The 20,419-nt window shown below is 39.3% G+C and overlaps 1 protein-coding gene across 1 annotated transcript in view; it reads right to left on the reverse strand.

Annotated features, from left to right (window-relative positions):
* LOC145247270 (organic cation transporter protein-like) overlaps nucleotides 1-20,419 on the reverse strand; it is a 139,378-nt gene that overhangs the window by 25,319 nt on the left and 93,640 nt on the right. The window contains exons 5-6 of the mRNA XM_080108875.1: nucleotides 19,001-19,155; nucleotides 10,511-10,682 (exon numbers count right to left, since the gene is read on the reverse strand). Of these exons, the coding sequence (XP_079965001.1) occupies nucleotides 10,511-10,682; nucleotides 19,001-19,155 (327 nt within the window). The remainder of the gene's footprint in view (nucleotides 1-10,510; nucleotides 10,683-19,000; nucleotides 19,156-20,419) is intronic.

Below are 20,419 nucleotides of genomic sequence, written 5' to 3' on the forward strand. Positions count from 1 at the left end.
ATCTGCCTTGTTTCTTTCAGAAGGCACAAACACTGCTTTTATTTGCAGTTTCAATTCAGACATCAACTCTCTAAGCATCCCTAACCTCCGCTTTATTATCACTTCTCCGGCACCCTTTGTTCGTATTCTGCCACTCTCCTCCACAGTAGAGTTCACCCAACTGAGTACAGTGGCTGAATCAGTTCTTATTTCAATATTTGTCAGTCTCCATTTGATAGCTAAATTGACACCCTTTAGAACAGCATCTAGTTCAGCTATGTTAATGTGATTAAAGTCATCACTTTTCCTCAGCCAAGTTGCATCTTCCGCCACCACACCGCCAATCGACAACCACGCCAGTTGCAACATTGCTTGCATCACACCACACGACTCCTGTGCTCACTTCAGGTATGTGCCAAGCGCCATTAACAGGGTCTTCTTTTTTCACCTCAGCTAGAACCTCCTGCATCACTTTCATGGTTTTGCAATCAACTTTTTCTTCCCAATCCATTCCATTTGCTCTTCTTTTCACATAACTGCATGCTAATAGCAGCTATCCAGCAATTGGATAGTGCCCCAATAATTTACCACAGATCGAAAATAGCTCCCGCCTACTAATTTCTCCTCCCATCTCTGGGATCTCGTTGCCTCTCCTGAACATTAGTGCACCCATCTTATTTTTCATAAGCTTAAGGCCCCGTGCCGCTCCTCCGTCCAGGGATTCCGGAGATTTTGCTGCTAACCCAAACCCCTTCAAATGTTCCACAACTTCCTGTGTCGATATTTTCGTTACGTCTACCATTATATCATCAATGTATGAATCAGTGGCCTCTTTCGTCCTACTTCCTTTCTTTAATACTGTTTTTAAAATGGCTGCCATAATCTTTGGTGCGACATTAAGTCCGAATCCTAATCGTGTTAGGCAATAGGTTTTTCCTTTATAACAGACCAGCTGGTACTGCCATAGTTCCTTTGCCACATGTAGTTGCAGGTAGGCAGACTTAAGGTCCACTATTGCGGTCCCTCCTACCAACTGTCTCCACTTTCTTATCTTTTCATCACACACATCTATTATATCGCTCCCTGTATGACACGCCACAAAACGGTTCAACTCACGAAAGTCGACTCCTGGCCTAACTTTCCCTTTTGTGGCCTGAAATACTGCCATCAATGGCAACACGCCTTTTCTTTCTCCTTTCCATGGTAACAGAATACCATCCGATATCCATCTTTCCACCTCTTTCTCGAATTCTAATTTCTTATCGCCTTCCAGAGAGTTTTCATAATATTGGACTTTGTTCTGCAATACTGGAGGCTCTCCCTTCCATGTCCATCTTACTGTCCATTTATCTCCATCGAAGTTTGCTTCAAAGTCTTTATCCTCGATTTTGCAAACATTCAGCTGATGGTCAGCCACGGCACATTGTATATCTCCAAACTTCACTTTGGCTTTCTTTATAGTTACACCTCCCAGCTCATTAATCACGTCCATTCCAATTATGACGTCGATCCCATCAACGATGTGATTCATCAAGATTGCCCTCACCTTTACGTGCATTCCACAGACTTTTATCTCCACTTGTCTGGCTCGTTTACATTCTATATTCCTCCCATCAACTGCTTTCACTGTACCGCTCCTTCCATATCCCTTCAAAAGTTTGGAATTGATTAAAGTAGTGGTGCACCCAGTATAGACAAGTGCAGTCATTACAGAATCATTCACCTCTATTTTTATTATAGGAAGAGGCCAGTATCGCGCCTTCATTTCATTGCTAGGGTAGCTTGCGGCGCAGAAGCCCCCCCCCCTTGCCCGTTTCCCTGAATCTGAGGACAATATCTCGCAATGTGGCCAAATTTTCCACAATTGTAGCATGTTGCCCTGGCCCTAGGGATCTCTGTGCAATCTTTTTTTAGGTGCGGTCCTTGACATCTAAAGCACTGAAGGCTTGCTTCTTTCTTTCCCTTATTAGTCTCATTAGTTTGCGCACTTGCGGCCAATGTCCGAGTTTCTACGACCCTTTTGCTGACTAAAAGCCGTGCAGTCGGTATCAGTTTGCTGACATCCATTCTCTCTATGTTCGGTAGCTGCTGTAATGCCACAGATACATCGTCTGGGAATCCAGTTATGAATGCCAGTTTGGCTGTATATTCCAGCCCTCTTCCCAGATATCCCGCCAGTCCAGCCAATCTTTTTAGATTTTATTAGCATAAACATCCACCGATTCTCCTGTCCACTTAATCGTTGCAGTTTTTCGTATGCCTCAAACGGCCCCTCAGTGAAGGCGGTCACGAGTCTTATCTCTTATCAGTTCTGCATCTTCTTGTTCTGCATTATTCATCTCAAGATAGAGAGCGAGTGCATCTCCCTGCAAAAAAAGTGGAATAAAACTGGCAAGGTCTGGCACATGTTGAAGCTTAGCCACCAGTTTTACTTTCTTTATCCATCCGACTACATCACCTTCTCCACTAAAAGGTGGTATCACATCTTTTCCCAATCTCAACATCCCAGATTCCATGATCTGTTCTTAGCCGAAATAGCTTGTGGTTAAATACAATGACCCCACAACTCAATCTTCACTCTTCAATCCTGCAGTCCAATGCACTTTTGACAGCAATTTCTTCTGCCAAACAAAAAAGACGCCCTCTCTCCCAAATACAGGCTTTTTATAGGACAAAACCGTCATAAGTTATTTGCATACTCTTCCCATGATCTCTAGTCTATAAATAGACGCAGTGGCCATTCTCTTCTTCTTCTTTCTTCTTTCACTCTCTGAAGCGGGTGTTGCCAGTGGTAAAAGGTTTACACGATTTTTTTTTTTTTTTTTTTTTACTACACAATCTTAGTAAACCTGTACCCGACTTGGCACTTTCTTAGTATATTGTTAAGGGACATCATGGTTATGATGAACAGTAGTGTTGATAGAAAATCTCATTTGAGACACTTCTTTGAATTTTTATCTCAGTTATATATTGTCCATCAGCTGTCGTTCAAGTCGCCATAATTTCATTGCATATTCAATCAAATTGATAATCTTGTCTGGTATTTTGTACATCCTGAATCATTCTATTATATAGGTAATAGGGATCCTGTCGTAAGCTTAAATGTAGTCGATACATGCTATGACTATATTTTTTTCTACTTTGCAACTCTTTCAGGATCTTTTGATCTATGTATAGTAGGTCATGTTGTCTCTTTTAGTTCTTTACGACATCCTATCGGTTTCTCGGAAAATATTCCTCGGATATAAGGGAGTTGTAAATTTGTTCTACAGTTGAGCTGTTTAAATCTTTCATATTGTTAAGGGCGGCTTCCTCATCTGTGTCTTTTTGTAGCAGTATGGTCTACATTTGATCATTCATTTAGGCATATCTGCTTTGTGAATACATCTTTTAAGGTTTTGAATTAGCCTTTTATGTAATATCGTGACTTTTTTTTTACCAGTACCCTTTTATTCTGTCGTGACATAATGCTCTCCAGTTTGCCATTTTCGTTAAGGTTGTCTTGCGGGTTTCCTGTAGTTAATATCATTCTTTATTCCTCCCTCGATTTTCTGTGAGTCTTCTCTAATGGCTCTTAACCAGTCTTTATCTCTATTATAATCTTGTCGCTTTCCAATATCTTGTCCCAGCTAAGTTTTGTTTCTGTAAGGCCCAGTTGTTCTCTTCTTATTTTTTCCCGCTTATATTTTTTATAAAATTTGCCCTTGTTGCTTTCAAAGGTCCTGTTTTGCTTATACTGTTGCGATCTGAATCGCCTAACTCTTCCTTCTTTTACTGCTATCTTTAGGTTTAGTTTTTGTCTTGTCTTGTGAGAGATATTCCCACATTTCCGTACGGTTTTTTAATTGTTTGTAACTATGAATTAAGGAGGAGATAGACTCTGTCTATCGCTCGGCTTTCATACTCCTTCTTTGCCTATTGGCCAGGCGTAGAGGTACTATCACAGGGACTCGCTTGAATCACCCAGTGGTTGACCTTGTTTCCTGACTAGGGTAATGAACGCCGCTTTTCCCCACTCCTGCCACATCCCATCCCCCTAAACTGGACACAGTGGGGTGCTTCAGTGCCATATATGTCAGTGCAGTTGGACTGGGCTGGCTTTGCCTAATGGATTGAGGGTACCGGATTGACAGTTCCTGGCTGCTGTTTCCGACTGATAGTACAGGAGCCCTAACTCTTTGGTAGCGCTTAGAGCGGCTGCTCCATCAACAGTTGTAAAATATCGGGATGTTTGTAGTGCCATGTCGCGCATGGAAAGGGACCCTGCACTCATCCCCGGTGGGCTTTCCCGAGGCCACAATCCTGTGGGTGAGGACAGCTGATGGTCTACTTGTATTGCATGTCTGGTATTCTGCACAACTACTTGTCCAGCACCCCCTCACTCATCCACCCTAACTGAAACTTTTAAATAAAATAAAATGAAATGACAGCTCAAGCAAAAGTTACGTTTAAACCAGGACCAAACTCAAAGAAAACCAACCTGCCTCCTCCCTTGAGGCTTGCATTTACTAATATCCGCGGGCTTAGAACTAACTTAGATGATGTTGAGTCATTTCTCCTTGTAAACACCCCGGATATCTTAGCATTAAGTGAAACTAACCTTCACTCCTCCATACCCTCTAACCACTTTAACATGCCTGGTTATCTCCCACTCTACCGTAAGGACTCGGACAGACATATGCATGGACTTGGAGTCTATATTCGAAACACCCTCCCCCTAACTAGAGAAATAAAACTAGAATCAGAGGGCCAGGCCTTTATGTGCTTCAGACTAAATATGCAACACAATATTAGCTACTTATATTTTCTCTACCGCTCTCCCTCAAACCAAGACTGTACCCTAATAAACAAAGTCTCAGACAGCATAGATATAGCACTCTCCCTCGATACTAGCGCACAAATACATGTATTTGGTGACTTCAATGTCCACCACAGTAACTGGCTAGGATTCTCAAATCACACAGACGTAGCTGGTAGCGCCACATATAGCTTCTCTATATCTCATTCCCTATCTCAGATGGTTACATTTCCGACACGTTTCCCAGACCAGCACGATCAACATGCCTCACTTCTAGATCTCTTTCTGACAACAGTTCCCAATGACTGTACAACAAATGCCCATAGCCCACTCGGGAATGCTGATCACGCTGTGATAATGGTAGAAATCAGCCTAAATTCTCGCCCTAAAACTGAAGACCCACTACTCAAAACAACGAGGTATTACAAAAAGGCTGATTGGGAAGCCATCAGGGAGCTCATCAGAGATGCCCCATGGCAAAATATCTTTACTCTTCCAGCGGAACAGTGTGCAAATGAGACAACTGAATGGTTCAAAACTGCTATTGAAGCACATGTTCCCGCACGGAAATACTATAGCAAGCCCCACTCCCCCCAATGGTTTACTTCTGCTTGTGCAGCTGCCATTTGTCAAAGGCAGCATGCGTTCCGCAGATTCAACCGACATAAGTCCAGCTCAAATAAACAGAAGTTTATAGAAGCTAGAAATAATTGTAAGAGAGTGATAGACACAGCTAAGTCAGATTACTCTGAAACCACCAGAAAGCGCATCGAAGCACAGAAATTAGGAACCCGGGATTTTTGGAAAATCTACAACAGCGTAGTTAATAATGGACAGTCAATTATTCCCCCACTAACAAACAATCATGAGGTTGCTTGCACGGCAACTGACAAGGCTAATCTGCTTGCCAGTCGGTTTGCCTCAAACTCCACACTGAACTCGGTACACCACTCACTCCCTGATTTTCCTCTGCGAACAGACGCCACACTTGACGACTTGAAAATCACCCCTTCTCAGGTACATGCTATTATAAAAAACCTAGACACCTCTAAAGCATGTGGACCAGATCTCATCCCGGCTGTGCTATTAAAAAAATGCTCTGCCGAGGTTGCTCCAGTTCTGTCCAAACTTTACAATAAATGCCTTAACGAATCTTGTTTTCCCGACTGCTGGAAAACCGCCTCTGTGGTACCAGTCTTCAAGAATTCTGGTGAAAGAACTGACCCACTAAATTATCGCCCCATTAGCCTCCTCCCGATTTTCGCCAAAATATTTGAGTCCTTAGTTAATAAAGCCCTAGTCCAGCATCTAACAGCTGCTAAACTCTTGACTGACAAACAATATGGATTCAGGCAAGCCCGTTCAACAGCAGATATCTTAACTGTAGTTTCTGAACGTATATACCGTTCATTGGATAAAACAGGGGAGGGTAGAGCGGTGGCCCTTGATATATCTAAGGCTTTTGACAGGGTATGGCACGATGGTCTTCTAAGGAAAATTAGATCATATGGAATCACTGGAAGAATTCATAACGTAATTAAATCCTTCTTAAGTAATAGAAAAATCAAAGTTGTCCTCGACGGACGTACATCCAAACAATATGACATAAATGCGGGAGTGCCTCAGGGGTCTATCCTTGGACCTCTATTGTTCCTGATATTCATAAACGACCTCCCTGATAATATTGTTTCGGAGATGGGTATATTTGCCGATGACACCACTCTCTATAACAGATATGAGGGGAAAACAAATGAACACATATCCAAGAAAATGGCAGAAACACTAGAGGATGACCTCCAATCCGTAGTGGAATGGGGACAAAAATGGTTGGTCTCATTCAATGCTGCTAAGACTAAGCTTGTTTCCTTCAATAACTACAAGAAACCTTCTCTACCACCAATAGCAATGGCCAAGAACACATTGCCTGAAAGTACTTCTTTTAAACTCCTCGGCCTAACGTTTACAGGGAATATGAACTGGAATAGATACATTGAGAGCATTGCCAAGGCTGCTGCAAGGAAGGTTGGCTCCCTCTACCGTGCTAGAAAACTACTTACGCCTGCCAGTATCCTATACCTCTATAAGGCAACCATTCGCCCATGTATGGAGTACTGTTGTCACATCTGGGCTGGTGCATCTGCTGCTTGTCTCTCGCTCCTGGACAGGGTTCAAAAAAGAGTCGCAAACCTGATAGGTCCTGAACTGTCATCTGGGCTTCAACCTCTGTCCCATCGACGAGATGTTGCATCCCTCTGCCTGTTCTACAAATACTTTAATGGTGAATGCTCTGACGAACTGCAAACACTTGTACCTCCCCGACGTAACTACCCCCGACAAACCCGACAAGCTACTAAGTCTCATCCCTTTACAGTGGAGATCCCTAGGTGCAAGAAAGCCTTTTACTCCAATAGTTTCTTCCCCAGAACTGCGGGTCTTTGGAACTCCCTTCCGGGATTCTGCTTTCCCAACTGCAATGATATGCAGAAGTTCAAGTGTAATGTTAACAAACATCTTTCTACTCTTCTCCCTTCATAATGACCCCGCTAATTAATTCCCTAATAGTAGCCCCCTGCTTCAAAGTGGCACTGTGCCTTGTTTGGGGTGAAAATTGAATAAAAAAAAAAAAAAAAAAAAAAAAAAAAATTGGGGTTTCGAGTCTGTAGGGGAAAAGAAGTTTAAGTGAAATTAAATTTCTCTGCCCCAAACAAAATAATAAAAAAAGGAATAAAACAAAATGACATCTCTTCGTTTATAATGCACCGCATTTATTTTTTTCAACAAAAATAACAAGATGAACAAGCAAAGTTCGATCGGTAAGAGTTCTTGAGAAATCATTATGATTGGAATGTTCAACGTAGATGAAAGTCCTTCGTTGAGATAATAAGATTAGAAGGTAAAAGTCTTTTGTGAAAATAATGTCCTTATTTCAAGGTTTGTATTTTAACTGGCGAAGTTCGCCTCATTCAAAAGTCCCTTGAGGACAGTAGTCCGATGTTATTAATTCTTATAGAAAAATGCACGGAAATGGGTGCGTATGTGCAAAGACGTAATTTTTTGGGTGCCCGGGTGGCGTGTGTGATTATGGTTTCGACAGATTTGAAAACGACGATGAGGTGAAAACAAGAGGCATGTTCTCGTGTCACGTCGGAGCGAGAAGATAAGAAGAAAGAAAGAAAAAAGAGGGGAGAAGAATGTTTTGTTGCGTTTAAATACTTTTTGAACAGGCTCCAGCACAAGATTGCTGCTGCTGGTATTTGGTTTTTTGAAAAGCGTTAAAAAGACAATCTTCTAAATTTTCTCATTAGTCGCTGGTGTCATGTGGTACTGTCTTCAACTACGTCCGCCAGAAATATGTCCATTTTACTTTTGTTGTTGTGAGAAAAGCGTGTGGGTGTATTTGAAATTATGTCGTTGCTGGAAGAACGTATTTTTGTGTAAATGCGCGGGGAAATTAAAATTGATAAACGTTCGTTTATTTGTGCACGAGCGCGCGCGTGTTTGTGAGTGAATGAGTGAGTGAGTGAATGAGTGAGTGAGTGAGTGAGTGACAGCACGTCTGAATTCTCATACTGGTATTTGAAGTTCCTTTTCTTTCTTGTTTTTTACGACTTTAAATGTCATACTTACTGTCTCGGTTCCTGCGTAAATTTAATCGTTTAAGTCTGTAAAAGTATCTGTTGGGATGTATATGAGGAGTTTGTACACTTTTTCTGTTCCGCTTATAATTTCATCTACTTGGGAGTTTTGTTTTTACTTCATTCATAAGTTGTATAATAGATACACTTCAGTTGCTTCATTATCAGTTATTTGTGTTGTTTACCGCTCTCTACGTTTGCAGCGTTTATTATGCAAGTCTTCTATATCTGGATTTTCTATGTGTGCGATCTCACTGAAGCGTATATCTAGATCTGTTCTATCTTTTATCTTTCATTGTATTTCCAATTGTTCTAGATTTAAAAGCCAACCTTTCTTGAGAATAAGATTCGCTTAGTTTGCGATTATTTATTCTGTTGTTTGGTAGTCAGTAGAGATGTCTTATAACTGTTTCATCCGTTTTCCGATAACCTAGTTCTATAGGGTGGCTTATATAATAGCATTTTATTACCAGTTTATTCTCTTTTGTTGTTCATTTTTTCTTTCGGTTTTTTGTTTATGTTAGTCATTTTTGATGGACTCTGTTTGATCTATATTATTTTGGTATCTGAAATGTAAGGGAATACTTACCTGATTGGTGTCTGTGAGGTTCTCGTTTCTGAAATTAAAAATCAAAAGAGCCAACATTCACAGAGTGACGAGCGAGTCCCACGTGCTGGCTACCCAGGGAGCACCTGCCGATCATGACACCCAGATATTTCGTCAGGATCCCACCTTGCTTATTATCTATTTGAGACATATTTCATATTGTGATGTTTATGGAAACACCAAGCCCACAATTAATTTACCTGTGATTCTGTCACAGCTATAGTGTTTAGCTCCTATCTAGATGTGAGGCATGGTGCACTATCATATATGCATAAATGATATGAACAGATATAAAAATACAGCACAAACACCGTAAGTAATATACTTAGTATAAGTTCTCATGAACTTATTTTTAGGAGTATTAAAAGATATACGCCACCTAAATAAATTAATCATTTAGTATGGAAAAGAGTTTGCACCTTCGTAACTTCCCTTCTAGATCTTTCACTGATCCAGGCGTAATTCTAAACGACTGCAGTTCAGCAGGAAATATGTAGCCCTTAGCGGAGTTCAGTTATGCCATCTTGCATTGGTGGGATTAGGAGCACAGAAAGAATCATGTCGGGATTTTTTGGCTACATACGACATAACAATTAATACGTTTACTGACAAGGAACTAAAAACAAATAATAAACAAAATATAAAATATAATAAAATACATAAAATTATTATTATTATTATTATTATCATCATCATCATCATCATCATCATCATCATCACTGACCAGGATACTTCATGTAAAATTTGGTAAAAATTAGCCATATATTGGAGTTGAAGTGTGCTTTTAGTAGTAGTAGTAGTAGTAGTAGTAGTAGTAGTAGAAAGAGTAGTAGTATCAGTTGAGATAAAGTTATATTCCAGTGATAATCACAGTTTCTAAAGCATACATCATGCAAATGTGATGCAATTCGGCCGAATAGTATTGGAGCCTATATTTTATGAATAGATGGGCAGACAAAAAATACTTATTGTATAAATATAAGTCGGTTGTAAGAATGCATATTGTCTCGTGAAAACTTAAACATTTCCAAATACTATATGAGATTTACTTTTCCATATTTTATGGAGTATGCTTAAAGTTATATAGCATCAGACACATGCATCTAATTTGGAAAAAATATGTGTTGAAAGGCTATAATGATTTTCAACATGACCAGACTTTTCAAGATCAATGTAAAACATCAAGGTAATATAAAATGCAGGTCTTAATTTGATAAAATATGCACCAAGTAGCGAGTCTCTACGAGGAATAGAACTGAAGTTATTGCCAAAAGTGTGACTTTTATATTTTTCGTTTCTTTGAAAGTTGAGTTAGATATCCCAACAAAAAATAAGTTCTATTAGACAATTACCAACATTGTGAGCAAGTTTGGTGGTGACTGATCAAGCGATGTAGCCTTTAGGTTGTACTCAAACACAAATAATTCAACCGAAAGCATGGCATTCTTAGCTACGGTAATGATTGCAATATGACAAAAACCGCTAACTTACCAAATATAAATGAAACTCAATAAAATGGAAGGCGTGGATATTATAAGGACAATAGTTCGCCAATTTGTTACAAAATAACCCGCCGCTGTGAGCAAACAGAAACCACCAGCGAAGAACATCATAGTTACGATACAAGTCACCGGTCGCTTTTTGGTTCCAACAATTTCAATACCTTCAAAATAAAAATGGCAGATATTATTATATTTACTTAAAAATTTGTTACTTAATCGTTTTTGATTTTTTTTTTAATTTTATTTTATGGCAATCACAAAATACTGAATCACGAACAGGCTAATATTTTTTTTTTATTCAATTTTCACCCCAAACAAGGCACAGTGCCACTTTGAAGCAGGGGGCTACTATTAGGGAATTAATTAGCGGGGTCATTATGAAGGGAGAAGAGTAGAAAGATGTTTGTTAACATTACACTTGAACTTCTGCATATCATTGCAGTTGGGAAAGCAGAATCCCGGAAGGGAGTTCCAAAGACCCGCAGTTCTGGGGAAGAAACTATTGGAGTAAAAGGCTTTCTTGCACCTAGGGATCTCTACTGTAAAGGGATGAGACTTAGTAGTTTGTCGGGTTTGTCGGGGGTAGTTACGTCGGGGAGGTACAAGTGTTTGCAGTTCGTCAGAGCATTCACCATTAAAGTATTTGTAGAACAGGCAGAGGGATGCAACATCTCGTCGATGGGACAGAGGTTGAAGCCTAGATGACAGTTCAGGACCTATCAGGTTGGCGACTCTTTTTTGAACCCTGTCCAGGAGCGAGAGACAAGCAGCAGATGCACCAGCCCAGATGTGACAACAGTACTCCATACATGGGCGAAGGGTGTCCTTATAGAGGTATAGGATACTGGCAGGCGTAAGTAGTTTTCTAGCACGGTAGAGGGAGCCAACCTTCCTTGCAGCAGCCTTGGCAATGCTCTCAATGTATCTATTCCAGTTCATATTCCCTGTAAACGTTAGGCCGAGGAGTTTAAAAGAAGTACTTTCAGGCAATGTGTTCTTGGCCATTGCTATTGGTGGTAGAGAAGGTTTCTTGTAGTTATTGAAGGAAACAAGCTTAGTCTTAGCAGCATTGAATGTGACCAACCATTTTTGTCCCCATTCCACTACGGATTGGAGGTCATCATCTAGTGTTTCTGCCATTTTCTTGGATATGTGTTCATTTGTTTTCCCCTCATATCTGTTATAGAGAGTGGTGTCATCGGCAAATATACCCATCTCCGAAACAATATTATCAGGGAGGTCGTTTATGAATATCAGGAATAATAGAGGTCCAAGGATAGACCCCTGAGGTACTCCCGCATTTATGTCATATTGTTTGGATGTATGTCCGTCGAGGACAACTTTGATTTTTCTATTACTTAAGAAGGATTTAATTACATTATGAATTCTTCCAGTGATTCCATATAATCTAATTTTCCTTAGAAGACCATCATGCCATACCCTGTCAAAAGCCTTAGATATATCAAGGGCCACCGCTCTACCCTCCCCTGTTTTATCCAATGAACGGTATATACGTTCAAAAACTACAGTTAAGATATCTGCTGTTGAACGGGCTTGCCTGAATCCATATTGTTTGTCAGTCAGGAGTTTAGCAGCTGTTAGGTGCTGGACTAGGGCTTGATTAACTAAGGACTCAAATATTTTGGCGAAAAGCGGGAGGAGGCTAATGGAGCGATAATTTAGTGGGTCAGTTCTTTCACCAGAATTCTTGAAGACTGGTACCACAGAGGCGGTTTTCCAGCAGTCGGGAAAACAAGATTCGTTAAGGCATTTATTGTAAAGTTTGGACAGAACTGGAGCAACCTCGACAGATCATTTTTTTAATAGCACAGCCGGGATGAGATCTGGTCCACATGCTTTTGAGGTGTCTAGGTTTTTTATGATAGCATGTACCTGAGAAGGGGTGATTTTCAAATAATATGTTCTTATTTCATTGCTGCATAAGAATGCAAAACAAAATATAAAGTAGACGCCGTTTACCAGGTAAGAAAACTTTTTTTTATAAAATAATTACTTACCTCTATGCTGAAAGTACTCTTGTCATTTCTGCATCATACTCTGTATCAGGGATAGACAAAAATAAATTTTAAACCTACTTGTTCCTGAACTATATGCCAAGTTCCGCCTTCAATTGCATCATTGTAATACTTAATACTTGTGGTTGTTTTACAAATAATTCCACGGAAACTGCTTCAATGAACATACTGCAGTTGTACCACCTCCACAGAAATACCCTAAGATTCGAAATACTCTACGACTAGCAATAAAACAAAACCCCGTTTCTGTAGAGATTCCTAAATGGCGGAATATTTTCTAATCTAAGAGCCTATATCCCTGGACTGCTTACTTTTAGAATTACCTGTCTGCTATTTGTTTACCTCGACAGTAATAAGATGCAAATATGTAAATGTAATACGAATAAAAAATCTTGACACTAAACTCATCACCAAGGTTGCCATCCATATATCTAGCTCCTATCACATTAATTCCCAATGCTTCAATGACGACATGCCTTGTGTGTGGTAATTATACGTTTTAACAAACCTGCTCATAAGTGAAACATTAAAAACAAATTTAAAATAAGTTAGGTCGTATGAATTCATACAAGATCACATCTAATGAATATTAGACTAAGCTTATCTGCAAAGAAAATCGTTCCCAAAGACCGTTGGCCTTGATTTGAGGCAAGGAAAAGAAGTCGAGCGCAATTGACAAAACAGGAGTCGAACAATAACAAAGGAAGAATGATTTCACATTTTCAAGCGAGTGAAAACTAAGGGTTTCAAATCAGTCGCTCTCGAGAAGCGACGTAAACTGGACAAGCCCATGTTGTAGGACACTGATAATTTTAGCGAATATTGCTTCTATATCACTCCGTCTGTGGCACTCATTTCTTAAGATAGACAGTAAAGTTTAGGAAGTAAATAATTATTAGGCTTACATTAGTCCCTCTCTCCTAAGTCCATTCTCTTTATATAAAATATTGAAGAAAACTCAGCGGACATTTTCTTGTGTTTTTCCTGTATTAAAGAAGTTTTATTCATCTAGCAACACTGATTACGAATTAAAAGAAAAGAACCAGGCAACGGCCACAAGGCAAAACAGTGGCGACGAGAAGAGCGGAAAAAGTGTATAAGACCATCACGTAAAATCATGTAAATCGTCTCATACATGTCTATGAAGACTTTTATTTATTTGCACTTTTGATTATTCATTAATAAAAACATTACACATCTTTAGTCGTTAATTTTTTAAATTCCAATTTTGTTTTTCAGGATACATTTTTGAGGCGTGAGGTGGTAGAGATACTACTCGAATGAACATAAAAGTTAACTGACTTCTTTAAGTCACACTTTTCATTTCTCCGTTTGTTTAGCTCATTTAACTATGGTAATTTATTCCTTTCCTTATTTAAGAGAGTACGGCAAGTCAATGTGCTACGTTCGGCCTCTCCAAAATAATAAAAAAAGTAGTACAGTCGGTACAAACAAGGGTTCTAGCTCTCTTTCCGTTTACAATAACCGCTATTTGTGGCAACTCACCCTCAGATATCTTTTCAGAATTAACAGGGTTACTACTGGCACAATAGCACACCTTTACTTATTTTCCTGAAGTAAATTCTGAGCTTATTATTGGTATCTAAATAACCTTCCTAAAATGATGTTTTTTAATAATTTATTAATACTCTCAGAATTGGTTGCATTTTTCTGTGCCATTTCCATATAGACCCCGATGGAATTTTCTTTCAAATACATCGGAGTCAATGTTGCTATGCCATCAATCTTTTACAGCTTCGCTCGCAACCAACTTCATCTTTTGAAATCATGCAACTACACCGCTTTCTTCGTTAAATGGTCTTGGGATTGAACTGCTTAATCGTACTGGTTCGCACATTTTCTCAGTTTCCTCGAAATACTTTCAACTAACATGATTTCCTGGTTAAATTCGTCACATTTGTGTCCAAGTGACGAATCAAAATTCGCCCGTCTCTGATATAACAGGCTCTGTGTTACAGCTGGCAGCATCTCATTTGCATATGAGGCAACGAGAAATCGCATTACTTCACGAAACCCGCAACATAAAATTAGAGTCAGCAACCATTTTTTATTCTTTTTGTTTGTGACAAAACCCCACATGCTGCACAAATTCATGGATGTCTACCAAATTTTAGCTATTATTATATGCTTACGAGCGGTGACCAAATATTTAATCAAGAATATATGAATTTAAAATAGTATTTAAATTAAGTTTCAAAAGAAGAAATGGTTTTAATTTTTATTCATCCAAAACAACACACACATCCACTGTGATTAGGGTAAAGATTTATAGTTGGTTCCTAATGCGGAGGTAGACTTTTTATTTTTTACACAGTGATCACCACTTATCAAGGCCCAGAAGCCACTCAGGGATAAGGGTTATTGCAAGTACATTACGTTAGTGTGGAGATTTGATGAAGTGTTTTATTAGGGGGGCGGTTCATTAGGAATTTGTTAACATTGGACTTGAAGACATCCAAGTTGTAGTCCGGAGGGAAGCAGGAAGACGGAACAGAGTTCCACAGGCGTGCAGTTCTAAGAAAGAAGCTTTGTTCATGGAATCCGCGTTTTGATTTAGGCACAGATATAGAGTGGGGGAAATTTTTCACAGTGGATTCAGCTAGACGGGTGTTTTTCGTGAAAGATTGGCGAGGGGGGGGACCAGGGATTGGAATTCAGACGAGCACCTGCCATGAAAATAACGATAAAACAAGGATAGGCTCGCAACGTCTCTTCTGTGGGAGAGAGGTTGCAGGGTAGAGAAAAGGTCATCCCCCACTAAAGCACGAAGTCTATTTTGTACTCTGTCAAGGCATGGTAGGCTGTTTTTGGCAGCTCCTGCCCAGATATGGCAACAGTATTCCATCCTTGGACGTACTTGGCTTTTATATAGATAAAGAATTGCATCAGTAGTGATATATCTTCTGGAGCGGTAGAAGGATCCCACCATCTTTCCAGCGACCTTGGCAACAGACGATGTACTTGTTCCATTTCAGATCAGGAATAAAGGTCAAACCCAGAAGCTTATCAAAACACGGGGCCTCACCCAGACGAGAGCCATCCATCACAATTGATGCCAGATGGGGATCAGAGCGTCGATGATGTAAGGATAAGAGTTTGGTTTTGGATGCATTAAAGGTAGTCAGCCACATCTTCCCCCACTGAACCACGCGCTCGAGATCAGATGAGAGAGAATCCGAGAGAACTTTGTCATTTACAGCCTTTGATGTGTTGCCGTAGATGGTCGTGTCATCAGCATAGATGTCAACGAATGATTTAAGTATATGTTTAGGGAGGTCATTGATGTAGATCAGGAAGAGAGTTGGGCACAGGATTGACCCCTGAGGGACTCCAGCATTTATATTGCAGGCCTCCGATTTTTGTCCACCTACCACTACTCTTATGAACCTATCGGAGAGAAATGATTTAATGATTGAGAAAACATTTCCAGTTATACCGTAGCTGGAAACCTTGTGAAGTGGACCCTTATGCCATACCTTGTCGAAGGCCTTTGATATGTCAAGAGCAATTGCCCTAGAAAGGAAGCCTTTGTCAAGAGATTCACTAATCCTGTGGTATATAACCGTCGGCACATCTGCGGTAGATCTTGCAGAGCGGAAACCATATTGTGTGTCACTAAGAAGGTTATTCCTGCTGAGGTGGTTGACTATTTCTCTATTTAATATGGATCCCAGCAATATACTCATAACACACAGGAGACTTATTGGTCTGTACTGAGAGGGAGATGAGTTATCACCTGAATTCTTAAATACAGTGCAAACTGATGAGGTCTACCAGGGGGTCGGAAAGCACTTCTCCTTAAGGCAGCGCTTAAATAGTTTCGTAAGTATGGGAGCAAGTTCTGGTTGAAGCTTTTTTAACACTATAATTGGGATGCCATCAGGGCCAGTTGCTTTACTGGAATCTTGGTTTATTAGCTTGGCGACCTCATGCACGGATATTTGTATGTTACCTAGCTAGACAGAAGATGTTTATTCACATACATTTAAGTTGTACCTATTATTACAGTCGAAACATTACCCCGTTTCTGTAGAGATTCTTAAATGACGGAAGATTTTATAGTCTCTTTCTGTGGACTGCCTAACATTGGAATTACGTTCATGTAATTTGTTTACCTCAACCGTGATAACTGCAAATATTTAATTGTAATATTAACAAAACAATTGACGCTCAACACATCACCTAGGTTACACAATTACTTTGAATATAAGTGCGTTTCCTGCATTCGTATGTTAAGAAGAGAGCTCAGTTTCATTAGGAAATATACTCATCTGGGACATGGGCAAATCAATGATGGCGTTTGTTACGAATATGAACTATAAAAGTCCAACTATACACCCCTAATGTACATCCGTATTCATGTAGTGCTATTTTGGTGTACCACCATCAAGACCGATTTAAATCTTACTTTTAGGTAAGACAAATTGAATTATATTATGTATCAAATTATATCGTACGAATTAATTTTCTCGAGAAGGTCTTCATATTATATCTTGTCAAAAGAATTTTTTTTATTTTGCATGGGAGTCACCACTTATCAAGGCCCGAAGGCCACTCAGGGATAAGGGTTATTGCGTGTACAGTAATCAATGAGAGAGTATTGTAGTAATCATTAGTATTGGGGGGGTTGATAAATTGTCTTACTTAAGGGGGCGGTTTGTCAGGAGTTTGTTTATGTTGGACTTGAAGACGTCCAAGTTGTAGTCAAGTGGGAAACAGGCAAGCGGCAGAAAGTTCCACTGACGTGCAGTTCTTTGCTCATGGAATCTACGTTTGGATTTAGGCTCAGATAAAGAGTGGGGAAAATTATTGACAGTAGTTTCAGCCGGACGGGTGTTTCTCGTAAAAGATTGGCGAGGGGGGACGAGGGATTGGAGCTCAGACGAGCACCTGCCATGGAAATAACGATAAAACAAAGACAAGCTCGCAACTTCTCTTCTGTGGGAGAGAGGTCGCAGGGAAGAGAAAAGGGCATCCCCCACTAAACCATGAAGGCAGGATAGGCTGTTTTTAGCAGCTCCTGCCCAGATGTAGCAGCAGTACTCCATCCTTGGACGTACTTGAATATGTGTTGTGAGACCAAAACTTACCGGCATCAATGACTCTTCCAGTTACAATGTGAGATAACCCTCGTAATACCGAAGAATCATCAGGAATACTATTAGTACGCAGCATATACGACTACCTGTAATGAATATCACCGCTTACTCTTTATTATATACTTGTAATATTTTGGTTAATATATCTTCCTTACACCTAATCAGTGTTCTGTATTTTCCTTCCGTGGTCCCAACCTTGGGTCTACATAAATATGCCTAGCACTACTGACCTATGTTTCCTACTTTATCCCCTGTATTGTATATAAATATATAGATGGTTATTATAATATTTGCAGTAGAACATGATTGTGTAAATCCGTACCATTTGCCAGAAAAATTTAAGCATTTTCAAAGTGGCGGACAATCGCGAGATGAGACATCCTTATTCAATTCCGGGCAAAGTTGGCTCTTCCTGCTACACACACACACACACACACACACACACACACACACACACACACACACACACACACACACGTACGCGCGCGTGCGCACATATGTATGTATATATATATATATATATTTGTGTGTGTGTGTTTAATATGTAAAGAATTCTTGTATAATCAATTTCCAAAGTTCATTATTCAAAGTTGTAAATAGTTATTTAAATTTGGAATATAGCCAAAAATAAATAACATGAGAGCTCAGACTTGTTAAATAATGCAATTATATGTGAATTTTGTAGCACTTACACGAGTTTATAGGGAAATTAGTAGTAGGTATATTATTATTTCATCTCTACACATGTAATATTATAAGGAAATATCAAGTATATATCTATTATGTATATATTTTACGTATTTACTTAAAAATAATCGGTACATGAGTAGAGCTAGATAGTAAAGGTTGAAAATATACTTACGGCAATTAGCTGTGAATGTTATTTGCTATTTGTTTACTATATATTTTGTGTATGAATATCTATCTATCTATCTATCTATCTATCTATCTATCTATATGTTTGCGTGTGTATGTGTGTGTATGCATGAATACAATTTTGATTACAATGAATGGAGAATCTGCTTTGTTAATTTTTTAAATCTATTTTTACAAATTAGGCAATCAGCGATTCAACGTTCTGCATCAATGTGTATTAGAACTGATTATAATTACTAGTGTTTTCGGCTGAGATGAGTCTTCGTTAGGCACGTCACACTGATAGTAAAGGCGTTAATACATACCATCACATAGCCATCGTATTGTGGTGACAGTTATTTAAATATATTTTTGAACGTTTTCAAACCTGATTTATCATATTCAATTCGACAATCTTAATAGGTTGATTTTCGTTCATTATATAGGTTTGGGATATGTTTTACTTACCAAGCACAAATGAAGAGATGTAAGATCCGGTACCTCCGAATCCAATGAAGAAACGCAGGATTAAAAACACAGTAATCGTTTGAGAGAAAGCAGAACTAATCCCGGCAACTCCTTGGATGAAAACACAGACGATGATAACCCATTTCCGACCAATCCTGTAATTATATATATGCGACAATTGAATAAATCACAAGAATGAAGAGCGAGATTTCTTTTAATTTTCACTTCACTCAAGGACCTGTAGAATAGAAAATATCGATTTTGTTATAAGAAGCAATAGTGTTTATCAAGGTGTGTCGTTGTGTCAACCAAGATTCCCTGATATCTGTGGTAATCTCGACAGCACTGGACAAAGCCAAACACTTTGCCAAGAACTTTGCAGCTAATTCTTAGCTTATGAGATCAATGCCGCCGTATTTTCTCGTGTATCTAAAAACACGCTATGCGACATATAAACATCTGTGCATGATGTGGCCAAACTCATTAAAAACCTTGATTCCGGTAAAGCAACTGGCACTAACAGAATTCCAATTATAGTGCCGAAAAAACTTCAATCAAAGCTCCCATACTTACAAAGCTGTTTAAACGTTGTCTTAAGAAGTGTTTTCCCTGGAAAACCTGGTCAGTATGCCCCATCTTCAAAAATTAAGGCGATCGGTCATCCCCTCTCAGTACAGATTAATCACTCTTCTGTGCGTCATAGGTAAGCTGTTAGAATCTGCTCAATAGAAAAGTAGTCAGCAAAAATAACCTCTTTAATAAAATGCAATAAGGTTTCCGTTTTACTAGATCTATAGCAGATGTGCTAACTTTATATCCCATAGGATTAGCGAATCTCCCGACGGAGGTTTTCTTTATAGGGCAATTGCTCTTGACATATCAAAGAACTTTGATAGGGTATGTAATAAAGCTCTACTATACAAGATCTCCAACCGCGGTATAACTAGAAATGTCTTTTCAATTATTAAATCGTTCGTCTCTTATAGGTTTATAAAAGCAGTGGATGATGGGCAGAAATCAGAAGTACACAGTAATTATGGTTGAGTCTCTCATTTGTGTAGAGTTGAATGTAGCAATCAAAGAAGCAAGCGCTCACGTATGTGTGTGCCTTCTATGGCTATATGACTTACTTTCAATTGGGAGCTGAGAGAGAGAAAGAGATTAAAAATGGCGGCCGTGGTTTTATAAGGTGCGGAACGCACGAGATTATACCGCCCACCGCACACATATGCAAATGAAATGCAGTCATTTTTTTTAAATAATACGTCTGTTGGCAGAGATGAGGTGACAGACGCGTATTGGAAGTTGAGAGAGAAAATTGTGAGGAAGAGGGAATACAGTGATGAATTTTATCCGTGAACTTTTGTGTTGTTTTATTTTTTTTTCTCACAAAATACCATCCCATTTAACTGAAAGCTA

The sequence above is a fragment of the Euprymna scolopes genome, chromosome 25, assembly GCF_053919585.1.
Source record: "Euprymna scolopes isolate OS-2025 chromosome 25, ASM5391958v1, whole genome shotgun sequence".
Taxonomy (NCBI): Eukaryota; Metazoa; Mollusca; class Cephalopoda; order Sepiida; family Sepiolidae; genus Euprymna; species Euprymna scolopes.